General features: G+C 46.2%; 2 protein-coding genes across 2 annotated transcripts; one reads left to right on the forward strand and one right to left on the reverse strand.

The window, feature by feature from the left end:
• The first annotated feature begins 173 nt into the window (after positions 1–173).
• Positions 174–13,204, forward strand: LOC135806277 (GPN-loop GTPase 1-like). The gene is made up of 13 exons (XM_065320440.1): positions 174–368; positions 1,435–1,528; positions 2,537–2,576; positions 4,942–5,008; positions 6,138–6,254; positions 6,460–6,554; positions 6,816–6,861; positions 7,437–7,511; positions 8,072–8,143; positions 10,316–10,438; positions 10,911–11,004; positions 11,370–11,459; positions 12,491–13,204. The coding sequence occupies exons 1-13, from the start codon at positions 267–269 to the stop codon at positions 12,550–12,552; spliced, it is 1,077 nt and encodes a 358-aa protein (XP_065176512.1). The 5' UTR covers positions 174–266; the 3' UTR covers positions 12,553–13,204.
• Positions 12,950–19,845, reverse strand: LOC135806281 (glucosamine-6-phosphate deaminase-like). The gene is made up of 6 exons (XM_065320441.1): positions 19,352–19,845; positions 17,100–17,209; positions 15,870–16,018; positions 15,407–15,552; positions 14,269–14,334; positions 12,950–13,307 (listed from the first exon to the last, which is right to left on the reverse strand). Exons 1-6 carry the CDS (start codon positions 19,523–19,525, stop codon positions 13,149–13,151), a joined length of 804 nt encoding a protein of 267 aa, XP_065176513.1. The 5' UTR covers positions 19,526–19,845; the 3' UTR covers positions 12,950–13,148.
• Positions 19,846–20,183: the final 338 nt, after the last annotated feature.

Consider the following 20,183-nt stretch of genomic DNA (forward strand, 5'->3'; position numbering starts at 1 on the left):
GATTTTGCGAAGTAAAACGAAGTTAAAAAAAAAAAAAAAACCTGTACACCATGGTACACGACGATAGCAGCTCAGCTCAGCGCAGCCCGCAAAAAATCGACCCAACACGACGTCTTGATTTTTCGATCAGACGTCTTTTTCGAAATTTTTAAAAAATATCCTTGCATATGCTTGATTTTTTGAATGGATTTTGTTGTGCTGTACATTGTTGTGACATGATAAGTTTGGGTTTGTGAAGGACTAGTTTTGATTCGTCTTGGCTGAGAATGGCAACGGGTGGAGGTGAGAGCAGTGATGCTCCAAAGGCAGATACAGCATGCATCTTAGTGCTTGGAATGGCTGGCTCCGGTAAAACGACTCTCGTGCAGGTAATCTCTTTTTCTGTCTATTGAAAAATTTCGGATAAAACATTTTCCAGACATGATAAGCCCAAGGGCGAAGTAATTGTTAGCGATGGCACGTTACTTGTTTGTTTCAGTTCCCTTGTTGCAAAAAATAAAATGTGACACGTTCTTACAGACTAACAGTACAACATGTAGCAGCAAATGAGGATGCTGGCTGGAATTATGGAGCACTGTGTACAATTCTTTTTTTTCTCTTTTAATTGGGCGGCAAGTATTCTAATGGATGAATCATATTCATTTAGATCCGGATCAATTGAGCTGAATAGAAAAGAGTTAGAGAAATTTATGACAACTGAATGGATTTACCGTACCCGCGTGATTAAATTATGGTGCTCTTAACGTTTTCTAATTGTCCGCAAACTCCAACGCAGCCATTTACACATTTAGGAAACTTCACTTCTCACTGGCCCAAAAATTTGGTGTAATGTAAGTTTGAATTTGAATCGCAGTGCAGAGACGGTTTTTGGAGTGCGGAAATAAGAAGCACCAGTTCAATGCTCCTGCGTGCCCAAGTCACCTGGTCACCGCGCCAGCAGGCCCAAGGTTCAACTCGAGTGACAGGACTGCACCCAAAAAAGGTCAAACAGGCTGTAAGTAAGTACCCTGCAGGCACGGTACCCAGGTGACTGGTGTACGCAGGAGCACGTGACCGCTTGTTCAACCATGTTCGATTGGGAATAAAGGAGGAACGCTGCATCGCAGCCTTTTCGGACCAAAACCAGGCGACTCAGCGTCCAAAAGACAACATGTGGGCCAATCGCGGTCATCCGTGCTTTTATAAGAACGAAATGGCGCTTTTAGTGACATTTTGCATACAAATCCCCATCTATTAGGGCGCAGTCACCCAGTTTCGGTGGAAGTGCGCGAGTTCGATTGGGAATAAAGTAGTAAGGGAGCGTCTCAGCTTCCTCGGACCAAGACCATTCGACTCAGCACCCCGAAGACTACAACTGGTGAAAAGTTGATTTTAGGCTTAATTAACTTCCCCTTTAACGTGCTTCTTGCTGTTGTGGTTTGTTGACTGGTTTAGCGCTTGACAGCTGACGTCTCTGCTCGTGGCAAGCAACCCTACGTTATCAACCTGGATCCAGCTGTTCTGGAGGTGCCTTTTCCTGTCAATATTGGTATGCTTGTGATTGGATGTCTTTTAATAAGCTGTCTGCATGTAACATTTCCAGCAATGGAAGCCGGGGCTATGTATGTGGACAGAGAGTCTGCAGACTTACGCACGAAAGAAGATAATGTTTACAAGTACTTCTTTTTGAAGACAAAATTTCCTTTCCGGTATTTCCTCTCCACTGAAGAACTAACTGAGTTGAAGCAGTCCAGTGAAGATGACGATTGAATTGAAATACGTCATGCACGTACTGTCAGTCTTGTGGCTTGGACATACACCTCTTACACCATGTAGCAGTGACCAATCGTATTCACCACATACCACATTGTGTGTACGTCATCAAACGATTGACAGTTCTGTATGGGTGTGTTTGGTCCTGGGCTGTCTAAGGGGTCGTCCACAATTATCGAACTTTTTTCACGAAACGAAATAATTTCGTTATGGGGTGGGAGGGGGTTGACCAATTTCGTTTCAGAAAAGTTCGATACATGTACATGGCCATAGGAGCAGTTACACACTTGCGGGTTTTGTTGTATATGCATTGTATATGTCAACAATTTTTACGTTCTGAGGGGGAGGGAGGGAGGGGTTGGGTCTAAACTAAAATAATTCGTTTGGTGAAAAAAGTTCGATATTTGCGGACGGCCCCTAAGTCACAATATTTATTTAATAGTGATGATACCCTACGCAAATTTGGGAGTTCACACTTCAATGAACTCTTATACTTCTGCATACACAAATATATGCATGATCACTGAGCAGCCAATTACACGTGATGAATGGGTCCAACTAAACTTGTTGGCATTTTAGAAAGGGTTTTCCTCATTTGGTGAACTTTCTTTCATCCCATATTGGGAAAGAACTACTTCCCTACAATCCTGAGGACTTGAACTATCGGGGCAGATTAAAACTTGATTGTCCTGATCACCGTGTGTTTTAAAACGTTGATAAATTAAACTTACTGTCAGCTACCCAACTCTGTTTCCGATAAACTACTGTGTTTGTTTTTCTCTAGACATTCGAGATACGGTCAACTACAAGTCAGTCATGAAACAGTAAGTGCTGTAGATTCACTCTCATGGTTGTCTCATAGACTCCAAAACGGGGAGTTCATTGTCACTGACAGTCAATGAAAATCCAGCACATGTAATTCAATATCAGATTGCATGTGATAATTATAATGAAAACTTCCCGTTTATTTTCACTCCGATTTGTCACCCCACACCTCTGGCCTTTAGCCGGAGTGTAGCCCGAGTGCAGTTACTACATGTACTTTACACATGTATATCTCACGAGGAGTTTCCCTAGGATATTGTAGTTTACTTAGCCTGAGACATGTTTGATTCAGAGTCTTCTTGTGTGTGTGTGTGTGTGTGTGTGTGTGTGTGTGTGTGTGTGTGTGTGTGTGTGTGTGTGTGTGTGTGTGTGTGTGTGTGTGTGTGTGTGTGTGTGTGTGTGTGTGTGTGTGTGTGTGTGTGTGTGTGTGTGTGTGTGTGTGTGTGTGTGTGTGTGTGTGTGTGTGTGTGTGTGTGTGTGTGTGTGTGTGTGTGTGTGTGTGTGTGTGTGTGTGTGTGTGTGTGTGTGTGTGTGTGTGTGTGTGTGTGTGTGTGTGTGTGTGTGTGTGTGTGTGTGTGTGTGTGTGTGTGTGTGTGTGTGTGTGTGTGTGTGTGTGTGTGTGTGTGTGTGTGTGTGTGTGTGTGTGTGTGTGTGTGTGTGTGTGTGTGTGTGTGTGTGTGTGTGTGTGTGTGTGTGTGTGTGTGTGTGTGTGTGTGTGTGTGTGTGTGTGTGTGTGTGTGTGTGTGTGTGTGTGTGTGTGTGTGTGTGTGTGTGTGTGTGTGTGTGTGTGTGTGTGTGTGTGTGTGTGTGTGTGTGTGTGTGTGTGTGTGTGTGTGTGTGTGTGTGTGTGTGTGTGTGTGTGTGTGTGTGTGTGTGTGTGTGTGTGTGTGTGTGTGGGTGGGTGGGTGGGTGGGTGGGTGGGTGGGTGGGTGGGTGGGTGGGTGGGTGGGTGGGTGGGTGGGTGGGTGGGTGGGTGGGTGGGTGGGTGGGTGGGTGGGTGGGTGGGTGGGTGGGTGGGTGGGTGGGTGGGTGGGTGGGTGGGTGGGTGGGTGGGTGGGTGGGTGGGTGGGTGGGTGGGTGGGTGGGTGGGTGGGTGGGTGGGTGGGTGGGTGGGTGGGTGGGTGGGTGGGTGGGTGGGTGGGTGGGTGGGTGGGTGGGTGGGTGGGTGGGTGGGTGGGTGGGTGGGTGGGTGGGTGGGTGGGTGGGTGGGTGGGTGGGTGGGTGGGGTGGGTGGGTGGGTGGGTGGGTGGGGTGGGTGGGGTGGGGGGTGGGTGGGTGGGTGGGTGGGTGGGTGGGTGGGTGGGTGGGTGGGGGTGGGTGGGTGGGGGGGTGGGTGGGTGGGTGGGTGGGTGGGTGGGTGGGTGGGTGGGTGGGTGGGTGGGGGTGGGTGGGTGGGTGGGTGGGGGGGGGTGGGTGGGTGGGTGGGTGGGTGGGTGGGTGGGTGGGTGGGTGGGTGGGTGGGTGGGTGGGTGGGTGGGTGGGTGGGTGGGTGGGTGGGTGGGTGGGTGGGTGGTGTGTGAGTGTGTTGTGTGTGTGTGTGTGTGTGTGTGTGTGTGTGTGTGGAAAAGCCCTCCCTGACGCCATTGTTTCTCTTGTTCCATTGCATATTAACCCGTTTAGCGCGAGCGTCGTACTAGTACGACGCACATGAGTTGCATGCCCCACGGCCGTCGTACTAGTACGACGCGCGCTGTACACTGTGCAGTGAACCTGCATCTCATAGTCGTGGGGTGTTGAGTCCATTGTGACTTGTTCAAACTATCGTAACTCACTCAATACTTGGTCGATTCTCACAATCGAAACATGTATCTGCAAGAGAAAACTCTCAGCTGGCGATACAAACAATCGCCGAAGCGATGCGACAACCGGTTGTTGAGATATGCGACTCGACACGGCAAATTTCAACTCGATTTTTTTGCGCAGTCTGCAGAACGCGTATTTTCCATCATGGATCATTTGTGCGCTACCTGCTGCCATGGAAACAAGATTCAAATGATGGTAGTGGATCCCGTGAGTCCTCACAAAAATTTGAGCTCGATACGAGCAAGGAGACCGAAATGGCAGCTGAATATTTGAGCTTGGTTAGTCTTGGCCGTGCTCAAGTCTGTCGAGCGCGTGGATGAAGTTTGCCAGACTCTAGCACGGGGTTTTCCCGAGCTAGGTTTGACACCAGTTTGTCACACGTCTCAAGACCTTTCCAGGAAGCTCAAGATCGTGGAATTCGTCCAAGGGAAGGTAAAGTTATCGATCCTTGAGCAGCTAGTACTTTCATGGGAAAATGCGACTTTTACAGGTGTTGTCGTGGGGCGCGCTCAGGTAGCGTCGTGCTAAAGAGGTTAACACTGTGTTATCTTGTGTCTCCAGGTATAGCCTGGGTCCCAATGGTGGAATAATGACATCCTTGAATTTGTTTGCAACTCGTTTTGGTGAGGTGAGTTCAAGGTCCAGGCACATTGCCTAGTGTTTTCTCTTTACTATGATTTAAGTAGAAGGACAACGCAATAGGACAACACAAGCTGAGTCCCCCACCAAACGAAGAGTGCTCAACAACTTGAAGTGGAGCTTGCTCTTACAATGGGGGTGGAGAGAGGGAAAGAAACTTGATGAATGATTGCTTAGAGTGTTAAGCTCAGAGTTACATGTCTAAGTACGTCTCTGTCTCTCTCTCTCTCTCTCTCTCTCTCTCTCTCTCTCTCTCTCTCTCTCTCTCTCTCTCTCTCTCTCTCTCTCTCTCTTCTCTCTCTATCTCTCTCTCTCTCTCTCTCTCTCTCTCTCTCTCTCTCTCTCTCTCTCTCTCTCTCTCTCTCTCTCTCTCTCTCTCTCTCTCTCTCTCTCTCTCTCTCTCTCTCTCTCTCTCTCTCTCTCTCTCTCTCTCTCTCTCTCTCTCTCTCTCTCTCTCTCTCTCTCTCTCTCTCTCTCTCTCTCTCTATCTATCTATCTACTCCGTAAAATTCCGTTAATAAGCCCCGGGCGTATACTTTGCAGAGCGTCAAAACCGGGCGTATATTTGGGCATGGGCTTATTTTGGGGCAGGGCGTTATTTCGGACGCAATCGGCAGAAGATCAGACTAGTTTCAGTGAACCACCATTAACACTGAGCGCGGTACAGGTACATCAAACCACAAAATTTGAGTCCACTTTACAGTTTGTACGCGAACGCACGCTCGCACGCTGGTCATTTTGAGTCCACTTTACGCCCTGAGCTTATTTCGGGCATGGACGCTAAAACGGACTTGAAGTGTACACCGCCTAAACCTGGGCTTATTATCGGACATGGGCGTTATTTAGGGTGGGCTTATTTACGGAATTTTACGGTACCTATCTCTCTCTCTCTCTCTCTCTCTCTCTCTCTCTCTCTCTCTCTCTCTCTCTCTCTCTCTCTCTCTCTCTCTCTCTCTCTCTCCTGGTTTTACTATTTTTAAGCATATCATCATTTCACCCTTGTTTCACAGTGCATTGTTTCTGTTCACAATACGTGTGCTTTCAATTGGCTGAGGCTGGTGTGTAAGCCAGTACCTTTTAAAGTGCTTTTCTGTGTTGTGTGTCTCTGCTCGTCGCAGGTGTTGGACTTTGTCAAGAAACGAGCCCCAGAAAGCGAGTGTGTAATTATTGATACTCCTGGACAGATCGAGGTCTTCACCTGGTCTGCATCGGGCACAATCATCACCGAGTCTCTAGTAAGTGCAATGCAGCTGCTGTCTGCTTGTTGTGAGAATAAACCACAGAGGGTGGAGTGAATCACACGATCCACATGGACTACACCACAGCGGGTGGAATCATGGAATGAATCACATAATCCACATAGATGAATACAGCCCTCTGATAACTGCTGTCCAAGGTGGTGAAGCTCTGTGTTGATTGCTGTGGCTTTGTCTTATGCAGGGATCCTTGTTGCCAACGGTGGTGGTGTATGTGATGGATACGGAGAGGAGCACCAATCCAGTCACGTTCATGTCCAACATGCTGTATGCATGCAGGTACGTACAGCAACCTAATTCATGTCTTCCATGTTTGTATGTACGTGTGTGTGTGTGTGTGTGTGTGTGTGTGTGTGTGTGTGTGTGTGTACGTGTGTGTGTGTATGTGTACGTGTGTGTGTATGTGTGTGTGTGGGGGGGGGGGGGGGGGTGGAGGGAGAGAATGCATTAATGAGAGGAGAGAATGAGAGAGAGAGAGAGAGAGAGAGAGAAAATCTTGCTGAATTTGTGTGTCTTCCTTTTTGCACCTTTGCCATGCAGCATACTGTACAAGACCAAGCTACCCTTCATTATTGCACTTAACAAGGTATGTTGCTGGTGATGATTATTCCATGGCATGCATGTATACCGGTACTGTAGCCGAGCAGTGCCTACAATTGACATTTTGTATTTGTATTAATGGATTCTCCACAGGCCTTAGCCTAAATCGAGGGAGTCTCCGTTTCTTGTCACATGTGTCTTGAAGGAGATTACAGTTTCTCTTTGGATCTCACTGTGTGTTGGTCACATCCAGAAAATGCTTCCTTGAAGGAGCATTCACTCCATCTAAGTGCAAGCTCTCTTCGTAGATTCTGATCTCCAGCACAAAGTGACTTTCTTTTTGCCATTGGTGCTGGGTTTCTTCCCTCCTTCTTTCCGATATGAAAGAGAAGTGACCGTGTAATACTTCAGGTGCATACCCTAGCCATACTGACTCATTGGACCCTTGTATTAGTGCTGCTGCTGAGGATGGTGATGGTGCTGCTGCTGCTGCTACCGTCACCATTGCTTCTTGGTGTTTACCAGACATTGCGGTTTGTTCTGCATTGCGGAGATTCTGCGATGGTTGCCACTGCGTCCAGTAAAATTAGTATTGTTGTCATGTGTCTCCCTTTGTCGTAGAGCGATCGAGTTGACCATCGGTTTGCAATTGACTGGATGAATGACTTTGAGGCCTACCAACTAGCCCTGGAGAATGTAAGTGTCAGTTGCGAATCACATGTCAATCGCACGTGTTGCTATGTCCAGATACGGCGTGCAGGATGCAACAGCTTGCAGATGGGTTTTTTGACAAGCCTCAGTACTATAATTGTTGGACTTGCTGTTGAACTGACTAGAGATTGGTCGCAATGTGTCAGCGGAGTGTGCATTTCAGAGAACAGGCTCTGGCACTGGATGCCTGCTCTGCTGGGTGCTATCACATTATATCTTGCTGATGGTGTTCAGAGACTGTGTAACATGAACTGTTGGAGACATGCATCTTTACCTACGACCTATATGGCTTCAGGCGCCTGAAAATAATCATGTACCTAAAGATATTCAGAGCTTATACATGCATATGCCTTTTAAAAACACTAAAAAGGGGAATTGCTTTCAAAAGTTCAAGCTTTAAACCTAGAATTACATTTGAAAAGTGTCGTATGTACTATGTATGCAGGTGATTCAAAATTACCATGGTCAATATTTGCAACTGCACTGGCATCACCCTTTTCAGCGTTCTTATCCTTGTATTTTCACTGTTGTGTCTTGTGATTTAGGAAACATCGTATGTGTCGGGAATGGCGCGATCGATGAGCCTGGTGCTGGATGAGTTCTACAAGAATTTGAGGGTACTAGTTCTTTTTGTACTGTGTGTGCTTTCCTTTCTTCTCTATTGATGTGTTTAGTACATGTAGGTGCTACTGTTAAGTCGCGTATAAAGGCCTGGCATATTCCAGTCGAAGCCTATGTCAGGGGTGGGCTTCTCTTCACATCTGCATTTTGTCAAACCTGGTACAGTCAAACCTCGTTAGGACGAACACTGATAAGGCGAACTTTCCATTAGTACGAACTAGGGCCAATCCTATGGTTGGCCAGGCATCATATCCAGTTAAAATTATTCGTTTACGACGAACTCCTGTATGGCGAACTTTCGCGAAGACGAACTATTTTCAAGTGTGATTTGAATAAAATCAGCGCGTAGTATGAACTTTGGGTGCGTGCGCTGGCTGTCTTTTTTTCTTTCTTTTTTCGATAGCCGGGGGTCCATACATTGATTGTACGTACTGTCATGGACATGGAGATCTGGTTGCACGTCTAGCGGCGCTGGCCATGCAGCCGTGGATAAGCGGTAAACACATGCATTATGCGCTGAAGCGCGCTGGTCGCATCGGATCAACATGACTCGACTACTCATACTCGAGTCGTAGTCGACTAGACTGTGAACTGCACGCAGCGTTCTGTACGCGCTGAGGGCGCCGGCCTGGGTCAATCGACTGGATTTCCATGTCCGCTACAGTACATAGATCTACGTAGTGAATCGTAGTAGACGCACTAACGTGCGTGCTTTCTAGGCCAAGCTTCAGCGTACACTGTTCGCGTCGTTGATTGAGTTGTGAAGTGTTTTGTGAAGCAAAGTCAAAAGAGCGTTTATTTATTTATTTATTTATTACAGCATCTCATAGCACAGTGAGAACACCGGCCAATACAAAGAGAGAGGGTGTTAGCCAACCACGGCAAGGCAGGGAGAAGGGGAGGAGAAGAAAAAGGAACCGGCATGGATCAGAAACACAAAATCAAAGTCAAGGCGCGACAAGGCTCTTAAAAAGGCGGAGGGAAGAAAGGTCCTTAGCTTCTTGGGGAAGACAGCAGCTAGCTAGCAGAGGAAAGATTGCATAATTATTTGATCAGTGAGCAACGTAAGTCGGTGAATTTTTCAGGTGGGGGCGTTGATCCGTAGAGGGTAGTGGCGTTCCTGCGGATGCGGAAAACTCGGCCTCCACTGGCTCCGACCGAGTCTCACACTACCCGTGACCTTTTTTGTAAAGTATGGATGTTGAGATGCTGTGCTTCACATGCACACTCGTAATCACTCATATTCAATCTATGGTTTATCGTAATGTATTTGTTTGTATATGGAAGCACAGTCACGAATTGTAGCACATTGCCTGTTTCTGGCTTATGCTGAGAATAAATGCTTCCCATTTACCACAGTATGCACCTTCACGTCGTAAATACAATCCATATGATATGCATATCGATTTTTTTTGTCAGATCTGGATAAGAAGAACTCCCGATAAGACAAACAAATTTGTTCAACCCCTTGAAGTTCGTCCTAACGAGGTTTGACTGTACATGTATTTCAGTAAACACCAAAATCAGGCTTATGTGGAAACTGTCCATCTTGAAAACCAGGCTTGTATTCGAAACAGGCATCTTTCTGAGACCGACTTTTACACAAGACAATACGAGTATCTATTTTCAATGAGTTATGGCACCAAGGCAAGGCCGAAGAAAATTTCCAGGAAGCACCCATGTGAGATTGGTCTGGGCGGGCAGATTTTTAATTGTCTTTTTTTTTTAAGAGAGGACCATAAGTTACAAGTTATCCGTTTTGTCCAACACTAACGGATATAAGCAGGATATTATTGGTGAGACAGAATGTGCAACAATTAGCACAACACTGATGTGATACTGACATTCAACGACCTGATGCTTAGCTGCATCGCGTCTGGAATGCGCTAAACAATGGCCTTCCAACTTGGAAGGTTCTAAGTTATGAAATTCCCCTTCCCCTTTCTTACGCCGGCTCGATTTTAGTGCACGCTGGCCCTGGAATCTCGATTTTTCTGGTCTCGTCTGAGGATGTTAGGCAAGCAAAGTGAGAATGTAAGAAAAGTAGCCGTGTGCTGTTGTTGATTGTGAGCCCAGTGCAACATGTCTTACTCCCCAGTGTGCAAGATTTATTCGTATGGTGTGATATCGTCTTCTTTTTTTTATTGATGACTGTTCCTTTCCTGCAGGCTGTCGGAGTGTCCGCAGCTACTGGTCTCGGTATCAGCGACTTCTTTTCGGCTGTGAAAGATGCAGTTCAAGAGTACCACACGGACTACAAACCAGAAATTGATCGACTGCGTCAGGAACAGGTTTGTGCATGTTGTGCATATGCCTGTGTCTGCATACAGTGCAGTGCAGTACAAGTAAAGAATCATCCCATCAGTATCCACTAGTTGAGAGAATGGAAAAGGGAAAGGTCTGAAGAAAAAATTGACTGTCACCACCAGGACTCGAACCAGGGATCTTCGTTTGAGGCCAGCGATGCTCTACATTGTAGTAACAACTGAGCTATGGTGTAACTGCCATGCCAGCAGAGACCGTTCAACATTTCTTCAGACTTTCCAAACTCACCCATCAGTATCACTGATGTTTTTTTAGTGGACATTGTCACCACACGGAGTCTTTCATTGCTATGCCAGCCAGCATTATCTTGTTATGGCGTTCAGGTACTCTTCTAGAATTCGACTTCATGCTGCATGTACTTCAAATGTTTGCATTGCTTCACTCTGCTATTTGCAGTGTATCTCGAGTCTGCTTTCCTCTGTGTTGTTACTGTGGCAGGAATCCAAGAAAGAGAAGTCCAGTGGAGATGAGTTTGAGAAGTTCCGTGCGGAAGTAGCTGCCGGTGACACTATTCTGGACCCGTCTCTGAAAGGTCAGCTGTGCACTGGTGTCTAATAGAGTGTTCCTTATCTTGTACTCTCTCTAGTATAGTAATACATGACAGGCTCCCAGCTTTAAGTTACAGCTCATCATTCCTTCGCCTACGGTCTTTGTGTATATTGCTCTGCACATTTGTGTATTTTTTAAATACTGTCCTAGCTGTGTCGAACATCCCTGTGTGTAGTTACTTCAAAGTACTCAATTCTTGCGTTTTGCTAGCACTGGCACAGCTCTGTGAGATGCACACTGTGTGTAGTTTTCCACTCATCTTTTTCTGATTTTTAAAGCATGCAATGGGAACCAGCACTGGTATGTCTATGTGCATTTACACTCTTGGCTTCTGTGTCTTGTTTTCAGTTGAGGCAAAACCAGTTGATCGCAGTATTCACCTTGGCGCTGACCTGGAGGAGATGCCAGAGTCAAATGACACACCAGCGGACGATGACGGTAAGCCAAGACAGTTGGGCCGTGCCACACTTCCCTTGCTTGTCTCCTTTTCTTCGAAGTACTTCATCAGGGAGGTTCCGCTCTACGTAATTCGTATGTCGTACGAGCCGGTGAGCGAGGGCAACTTTCATACGCAAATCACTCTACGGAATTCCATAGGAAAGTGCTTTCCTACGTTCGGTCCTCCGTAGGACTTTTTGAAATATTTTTTCCGGATTTATCTAAGGCAAAGTAACAAGCCGCGCGAAATCAAGGTACAGCGCGTGGAAAACTACCGTACAAGTAAATAAAGAGCATGGTCTAAGTTTGTTGTGCATACGGTGGGCGCATGCAGCCGACCTGTCTCCAACGTAGCAAGGCATGCTTCAGATCGTGGAGAAATCACATAGATCGAAACCCAATAGTGCGGATTTTCACGTATGAAAATTATGTGCAGTTCCTTCGTTATTTTCGTACTTCGAAGTACGTAATGACTAGGGCTGAAAGGAATATTCGAATTATTCGAATATTCGAAGCAAGGCGGAAAAAGAATATTCTTCGTTAAAGTAGAATAGGAATATTCGTAAATGTACAGAAACTCGCCTTTTTGACATCGATCAAGCTTATTTGGTGCAAAATATAAGTAGGCTTGCCTCTTTCGGTGTGTTATAATCAGCAAGACAAATGATTTTTCAAATGTCTCTCTTGTAATTGGGGTGTATGCCAGTTAATGGTCTATGGTTACCATGGATAAAACTAGGTGTCCATGGAAATTGCATGGTTTAGAATATTCGGAATATTCTTCGCTTCGTATGTATTCGGAAAAAGAACATTTGTTCGCTTCATTGAGCATTCGTTTTAGCCCTAGTAATTACGTAGAGTGAAACCTCCCTATTATTTAACTTGTGCTTTTGCTTAGTTACACACTGTTCAAGACCAGTACAATGTACCTGTCCTAGCCTAGAGACAGCAGTCGCACAATGCTTGAGGACTGTGGTCTAAATGTCAATGTACTTATCCCTTTCTGGTGTTTGTCTCTGGCCCTTGTGCAGATGTTCATGATGAGCGGTTTCGCCAAGAGATCGCTGCTGCGCATCGCTCCAGCAAAACGTAACACGGCGTGCTGCAAGACCATGGTGTGTCTTCCATGCGTGTAACACAATGACACAATAGGATATGCGAGCGGTTACCCAGCTCACTGGTCCGGGGCAGATTTGATAAGTCAAAGTCAGCATCGTGCTCTGCACTGTCCGAGTGCCTGTTCCATCCACTACCTGAAGAATGCCGGTGGTAATCATTCAGCCTAACTGTCCGTAGCCGAGCACCGGTAGGTTCTGACAACAAACCTCTGTCTCTGCTAGAAACCCTAGTTTGACTGATGCCTCCCCTGATCAGACCATCATGACAGCAAAACTCCAGCTGTACGAAGGAGCACAGCACTGTGCTGGATTGTGCAATGCTCATCTCTGAGCCTGCTCCTCTCTCGGACCCAGCAGAGAATTATTCTCAAATGAAAATTCAGAACAGTTCAAACTCTCATTGCTATGTTTCGAAATCTGTCAACGTTTGTAGCAGCAGCTTCCCGCCATTGTATCAAGCAACCACAGTCCAATATTGCATTGGCTTCTCTGGGTGTGGTGACGCTCATGTGTGTCAGTGCATAAGATAAATGAACTCCTATCTTTTCCAATCACTCGATACGCTCTGTTGTCAATCCATTGTTTTCTCCATGCTGACTTGATATCTCGTGCCACGTGTTGAGTCAATATCCAGGTACAAGTAGCAGTGCGCGTGCCTTTGGAGAATTGTGGCTGGCACTTTGGAGTCCACTTCTCCCATTATTGTGTCGTGCACAGCTTTAGCCTTTCGCTACAGCAGCAAAGGATCAGAGAAGGCGAAACAAGGGGGGGGGGGGGATACAATTGTATATCGTTACCAGGTCAATGTACAATGTATATATGTACTTGAAGTAGGGCTGACATTCCCTTCCAAATACTCTAATTTCAGAAATTTTCGGTGCTCAATATTTTCGGTATGAGGGCAACAGGCCAGGTTAGGTGAACAGAAATGTTCGGTACAGAGAAGCAGTTCCCTATTGGATTATGTGTGTTAGTGTTTATTCGGTGTATTGAAATTTTAGGTATGAAACAAACGCACCGAAAGTACCGAAAATAAAAGTACACCGAAAATTTGTGAAATTACAGTATCTAAAAGTTAAAATGTATCAGAAAACTGCAAGGAACGCGTTTTCTAGGCAGTGGTCGAAAAGCTAATATCTTCCTGCATTCCTGCTTGTTTCTATGAGAAAAGAGTGAATACTGTACAAAGAACGAATACATGCGCATGTATACCTCATGCTCTGAAGTACATTTGGAACTTAATTTATAACCTTTTTTAATATCATGAAGAAAGGAAAAGAACAAAATGTTACGAGTTATGACTGTCCACCAACGTAACCAGATCTTATACAGTCAGCGAGTGCGACAAAATGGCACAAAACTGACAAGGGGTACTGAGACATTCATCGACCTGACACCTAGCTCCAACACTTCTCCAAGGCGCAAACCAATAACCATAATCATAACTCGTAACATTTTGTCCTTTTCCTTTCTTCATCATAGCTATATTGGCTCACCATCCGAGTTCAACTTTTTTAATATCTGTGATGTTTAGCATGGATATCACAGCATGATTCCTCATCAGCTACGAGCTACGCAGCATTCTGGTGATTGCCCGTATGTTCCTATTTTAGCAGCCTTTGGGGCTAGTGCCCGGACAATAAAATGCTGCACCAGTTCGCATGGCCAGGTGGCCATGTAAAGTCTCTTACCTTCTCCGGGACGGTGACAATAAGGTGTTGTGCAGCCATGATTTGATGAATACTCATGGTAATGGCCTAGAGAAAAGCAGAATGGAAACCAGTGTCAAGTTAATGCCGCCGGTGCATTCCACCACAATAGACTAGGAATGTTTTTTTTCCAGAGTTTCTTTTCTGTATCCATCCAGAAACCATCATCATTGGCTTCAACACTGGGAAACTCCTGTTTTCAGCTTCTTTTGAACCAAGATCTCAAACATTCACGATGTGTTAGACTCATTCCGGTAGCTGCAAGTAGTTCGTCTTGTTGCTTTCATGCCATAGAAGCAGCAAAAACCTTTAATAGGGAGGTTTCGCTCTACGGAATTACGTATGAAAATAACGTAGGAACTGCACGTAATTTTCATACATAAAAATCAGCGCAGTTGGGTTTCGTTCTACGTGATTTCTCTACGACTGCTAAACATGCCTTGTTGCTTTGGAGACACGTTGGCTGCATGCGCCCACCGCGTGCACCAAGAACCGAAACCGTTTTCCATTTTATTTTGCACGTGGTGTACGGTGCACGGTGTGTGTACCTTCTGTGTCGCGCGGCTTGAACGTTGCCATGGATAAATCCGGAAAATGCGAAAAATATTTCAAAGAGTCCTACGGAGGACCCAACGTAGGAAAGAGCTTTCCTACGGAAATCCGTAGGGAGATTTACGTATGAAAGTTGCCCTCGCTCCCCGGCGCGTACGACATACGGATTCACGTAATTACCTAGAGCAAAACCTCCCTAATATCTATATTTATGCTGACCTTTCATACAAACTTCCAGTCAACTTGCCCATCATGCTGGCGGCTTATACTGGGCATATAAGCCTCATACCTCATACAAACCCCATATAGACCGCCACCATAGAAACAGGAAGAAGTTGACTGTCAGTTTGTATGAAGGTCAGCATAAGTATAATACATCCCACTAGTACGCTTGTGCGTGAAATATAAACCATCATACAAACCTCGGCTTCGCCTCGGTTTGTATGTCGGTTTATATTTCACATACAAGTGTACTGCTGGGTTATATTATATACGTATGAGTCAAGTTTAATAGTCAACACGGCTTTATAGATGTTGTAGAGAGAATGAGCTGTCACCTCGCACTCACTTGTTGTGGAACTTCTTCCAGTGTGGCGAACCAACCCTCGCCGAGCTGCTGTTTTCGGCAAGACTCCGCTAATTGGACAGATATGTAGGGCTCTTCGGTTTCAAAATCAGCAGGCGGGTCATTGAATGCCAAATGGCCATTCTCACCTGAAACCCGAGAGACAATCAGATGCAGCAAGTCAGATAATTACTACATTGTACTTTAAAAATAATCACTGATGGATATCCAAATCATATACCGATAGATGTGTATGGGGTCCATGCACATACATGTACATGTACTAGTATCTGATTAGAATATCCCTGCAAGCAGTATGTTCTTAGAAGTAGCCAGCAGATGTCACTAAAATAAGCTTCCCAAGGCATGCAGCAGACCTCAAACTGTACCCGAATACGCTGTTAGTCTGGTCAGGTAGATCGAGACTTTGCATCCTTGTACTATGGCTGTTAAAGATCAGACTTACCAATTCCGATGAAAGCAACATCAATCTGATGCTGCTTGATTACATTTCCAAGTTGTTTGCATGTGACTTCTGGCTTGGACAACCCGTTGATGAAGTGGAAAGCTGCAGGTTTGGTGGGCAGCTTGTTCAAAAAACGCTCCCTAAGATACCTGTGAAAAGAAATACATGTACAAGAGACTTTTCGAAGTATACATGTATAGTACACCAAAAAGGCAGGTATTGGTACTTCAGTATTTTGACCATCCCTGTGGCGCTGAGCACCCCAGGTAATCTGGGAACTCTCGCTATTGTGTACTATAGTAAAAAAAAAAGTAAATTATCGTGTCCGTTCCCGCAGGGAACTCACGACGGCCGCTAACACCCGGTAAATCCTACATGTACATGTATTGGAATTGCCCTTCCCCAGCGTTCTACTATCGTCACGCTCTCGTGCACAGGAGAAAGATTCATAGCCACACAAGCATGGTATCTTAGCAGATGTTTTGCATAGGGTAAATAAAAGAGTTATGTCCCACCCGCCGCATTTTTTTACTACCGGTACTTTGAAGAGCATGCATGTAGTGATGTACTGGAAATATACAAAATTTTGGCGCTGCAAAATTTCAGCATTTCACGATTTTCGACATTTCAGCTTAATTTTGGCGTTTGGGGTGGGTGTCGAGAATATCCGATATTGAACTGCCGAAATTTTGTATACAGTAAAATCTCTGTTTGCCGGACCCTGTGCCAAGCGGAATCCTGTATTGACCGGACCAATGTTCATGCACTAAAGTGCTGTGGATCAAACGTGTATCTTTGGATCAAGCGGAATCCTGTCATACCAGGACAGTTTCCACTGCACCAAGGGCAAGAGTGTCCGGTTAGGGCAGGTTTTACTGTAACTAACAGTACTAGTACATGTCACTGATTGTGACGCTAGAAATAATGATTACTACTGTTGTGGACATGATAATCCGGGGCCGGCGCCCTTAGTCCCTTTACTGTTTTGGCGTGTACATGTACGGCAATTCACGTACACGCTGTAAAAAAATGGACTGGCACTAGTGGCAGTGCTCGCGGCTGCAAGGCCAGCGCCCCATGGCCGCTTGACTTCTCAACGGATTTCAATGTCCGCTACAGTTATATGAGCTGTTTGTACAGTGAATGTGGCTGGTTTTTAGCCTGAACAAGTGCACATCTTTGCCATACTCTTTGGGCCTGGGGTGAAATATTTTCTTCAATCAAACTTACCCTACAAATGATGCTGGGTGATCATCAGACAGACCAATGTACTCATCGAGATGAAAGCAAGTCACCTTGTTCCAATCGACACCATCCGACGTCACCAAGTGTTCTAGCATCTGCAGCGGGCAGCAAGCATGGATGTAGCATGGCAACCAGACAACATCGAGTCCACACATGACGTACAGTGCTGCTCGATGAAATCTGATCGAGCGAGCCTCGGGCCAGTTTGTACGCCCTGGACCATTTCGCAGCCTAGTGTTCACTGGTCTAGGGCTGCACTGTTTCTGGCGCATACTTGACTCGCTCGATAGGATTTTACTGCCAGAGCAGCACCTTACATACGTATATTACTGAGTTGTGAAAAACGATTTTCCTGCCAGAGGAGAAAAAAAAGGAATGGAATAATCCACCCGATTGGTTGGCTGTAGGTAGGGCACACCATTGCAGTGGTGCTCCCTAGCAGTCGACTATGACTATGACTATGACGCGGGTACAAGTACAAGTACAGTGGAAACGCCTAAACCCCAAAAAAGCCTCTGGGACCAGACGCCGTGATCTGCCCGGCTAAACAGGGCAATGTCTTGATTATAGAATGCATTGAAGTTTGATTGAGATACTGTGATCAGTAGAGACTAAAAGAACGTGAACTCGTGAGGTGTCCTATGTTGAGAGGCATCCACTACTAAGCCGGGGAGGTGCTATTGCTCTTCGATACTCCTTGCATTCCATTTCTACTATTCCGGCAGGCCAGACAGTTTTGCTTTCTTCTCGTACCTCACTCGTCAACACTATCAGTGGTAGCAAGAGTACATAAACCAGAGTGTGCAACTGTGCATATCAGATCTGAAACAGCGCAGTTCGTGCACTACGTCACCCTGATGAGGTCAGCCAAGCCGCGACTTGCGTACAGCTCGAATTTTCATGTTTCATAGCCCGGAAATCAGCCAAGTTTGCTTGATTTTAGACGTCCTGTTTCAGGATTTCGGTGTTTTGTGTGACTGTGTACCAGGGAGTAGTACAATACTGTATTGTACTACTCCCTGCTGTGTACGCTGCGTACATCCACCGACAAGTAAAGTCACCAGGCTATCCGTCTCAAAAAACCGAAATCAGGACAAACTCAGTGAACTGCACCACCGCGACTGGTTACGCAACTTTTCACCGTACCTGTGGCTTACCATGCCGTCAGAAATGACGTAGTGCACGAATTACGCTCCCACAGGAACCATCCCGAGTTGCACACTCTGGTTTATGTACTCTTGGTGGTAGTCACATGCCGAGCAAGGAGATGTTAAATAAATTCTTCAAACTGTAAATATACCATACTCGGCTATGTAGAAACACACGCATATACCACTGATGCATGTCTTGGCAGCTCTGAGCTTGCTTGCACGTTTGACTATCTACCCGGGCCGGCCAGGGAGACCTTGAGATCAGCAGCCACCCAATTGGCTTAGAAAAGCATATGCAGCTCTATCTTACACAAAAGAGAAAGGACCAAGGAATTACAAGTTTAATACGCTATACTGTCTTGGCTCTCCATCCGAGTCCATTCCAGCTCTATCTTCTTTAGCTTAGCAGCAGAGTCGTGTGCTTGCAGCAATAAATAGTACTATACAATTTCCCCGGCCGAGCTGCGCAAAACCATAATTGCCTTGTGGTAGCCGCAGTCACCTGCAGTCCCCATGGAAACGCGTTACACATGTACGTGTAATCAAGAGTACACACGCCCTAGACCATGCAGCTCTGCATATGCCGGGGTCTGGCGCCACCGGGTACTGCCTACTGTGACATTACGCAGCTACGAACTGTGGGTCATTGCGTCATTATTGATCTGCTATGGTTTCCTGCGTCCAAATCCGCTTTCCTTGGGAGACTTTGGATGGTTTTGTGACGTGATGCGTCACGCACAGGCATTGCCTTTGAACTTGCACTGTTGCACGTGAAATCGTTGAGGCTAAGCAGTACGAAAACTCAAATCCAGGCAGCTGGATCATTATTTCACTACGTAATGCATAAATGCAGGCAGTGTGCCGCGCAGGGCACCCATAGCTCCGAGATCAGGAGTTGCACACTCTTGGGGTTATGCACTCTTGCACGATGCAATGCGTAACGGTATGGTGGCGACGGTTGCAAGATGGGGCAAATAATCAGTCATTTTTTGCCGCCCAGGCGGGCATTGCGACGTGTTCCCATACACCCAAAGAAGCATAAATCAGGTCTTTAATGTGTGCTGCTGCAGCTGGTGCATGACCTACATCCAACTGCGAGGAACCCGTCGCCAGAATGATGTTGCAAGATCCTCTCTTAGAAATGGCCTCCCTGATCAGTTGTGCACCTTTCAAGGCAGCCTGCTCTCCACATACAGCTTTGCTGCTGCTCACAACAAATTGCCAGGGAACTGAAGGTCTCGCTCCCATGTCAGAAGCCATCCTCACCGCTAGCGCTAATCGTTCCCCAGTCGATAAGTCTCCGAGCTCACAGACTTCGTCACCTCTCCTTACGCACTGTTCTGGACCACTATCTGTGGACTCGGACCAGTTACTGTGTCACTGTCAGTCTCTCAGACTCAGAGTAGGAATGAGATAGCAGGTCTGTCATAATTACCGTGACAGCTCCATAGTGCTAAACACCTTGGGGACGGACCGGCCTTGGCCATGCCATGCGGCCCACAGGGCCACAGCATGTGGCAACGATGAAAAAAAGAGAAGAAGGAAGGGCCAAGAAGGGTCGTACGTACGAGTATCGATGTCTAGTCTCCTGCTACGTCTACGTCTACGACTGTGTATGTGTAGCTGTGTACAACGGAAATAAAAGCGCCGAGTCGCGAGTATCTAGTATGCGGCCGGCCGGGGATTAGGCCTCCGCGGAATATGCTCGTATTTTTACCGATAATTCCTTTGAGCATTGCTCAAAATTACGTCCGATAATTCCCGTAATTCCACCAATAATTCTCACAATAATGCTTTTTTTCTTCCCTTTTTTGCAGATACCGTACCGCTTACGGGTTTTTTTGCCACTTGTACGGGCAAAAAAATCACGGTTGGCGTGAAACTCGGCTGGAAGCTTTTTTTTTTTCTCTTTTGAAAT

This window comes from Sycon ciliatum, chromosome 1 (assembly GCF_964019385.1).
Source record: "Sycon ciliatum chromosome 1, ocSycCili1.1, whole genome shotgun sequence".
NCBI classification, from domain to species: Eukaryota; Metazoa; Porifera; class Calcarea; order Leucosolenida; family Sycettidae; genus Sycon; species Sycon ciliatum.

Excerpts from the sequence above, each read along its gene's own strand:
- LOC135806281 (XM_065320441.1), bottom strand. The coding sequence starts at position 19,525 with ATGGCTTCTGACATGGGAGCGAGACCTTCAGTTCCCTGGCAATTTGTT. Across the intron at positions 17,210-19,351 it reads CGGGTTCCTCGCAGTTGGAT|ATGCTAGAACACTTGGTGAC; the intron begins GTAGGTCATGCA and ends TGCCCGCTGCAG. Across the intron at positions 13,308-14,268 it reads TTGTCACCGTCCCGGAGAAG|CGAAAGGCTAAAGCTGTGCA; the intron begins GTAAGAGACTTT and ends TTGCTGCTGTAG.
- LOC135806277 (XM_065320440.1), top strand. The coding sequence starts at position 267 with ATGGCAACGGGTGGAGGTGAGAGCAGTGATGCTCCAAAGGCAGATACA. Across the intron at positions 2,577-4,941 it reads TACAAGTCAGTCATGAAACA|GTATAGCCTGGGTCCCAATG; the intron begins GTAAGTGCTGTA and ends TTGTGTCTCCAG. Across the intron at positions 10,439-10,910 it reads ATCGACTGCGTCAGGAACAG|GAATCCAAGAAAGAGAAGTC; the intron begins GTTTGTGCATGT and ends TTACTGTGGCAG.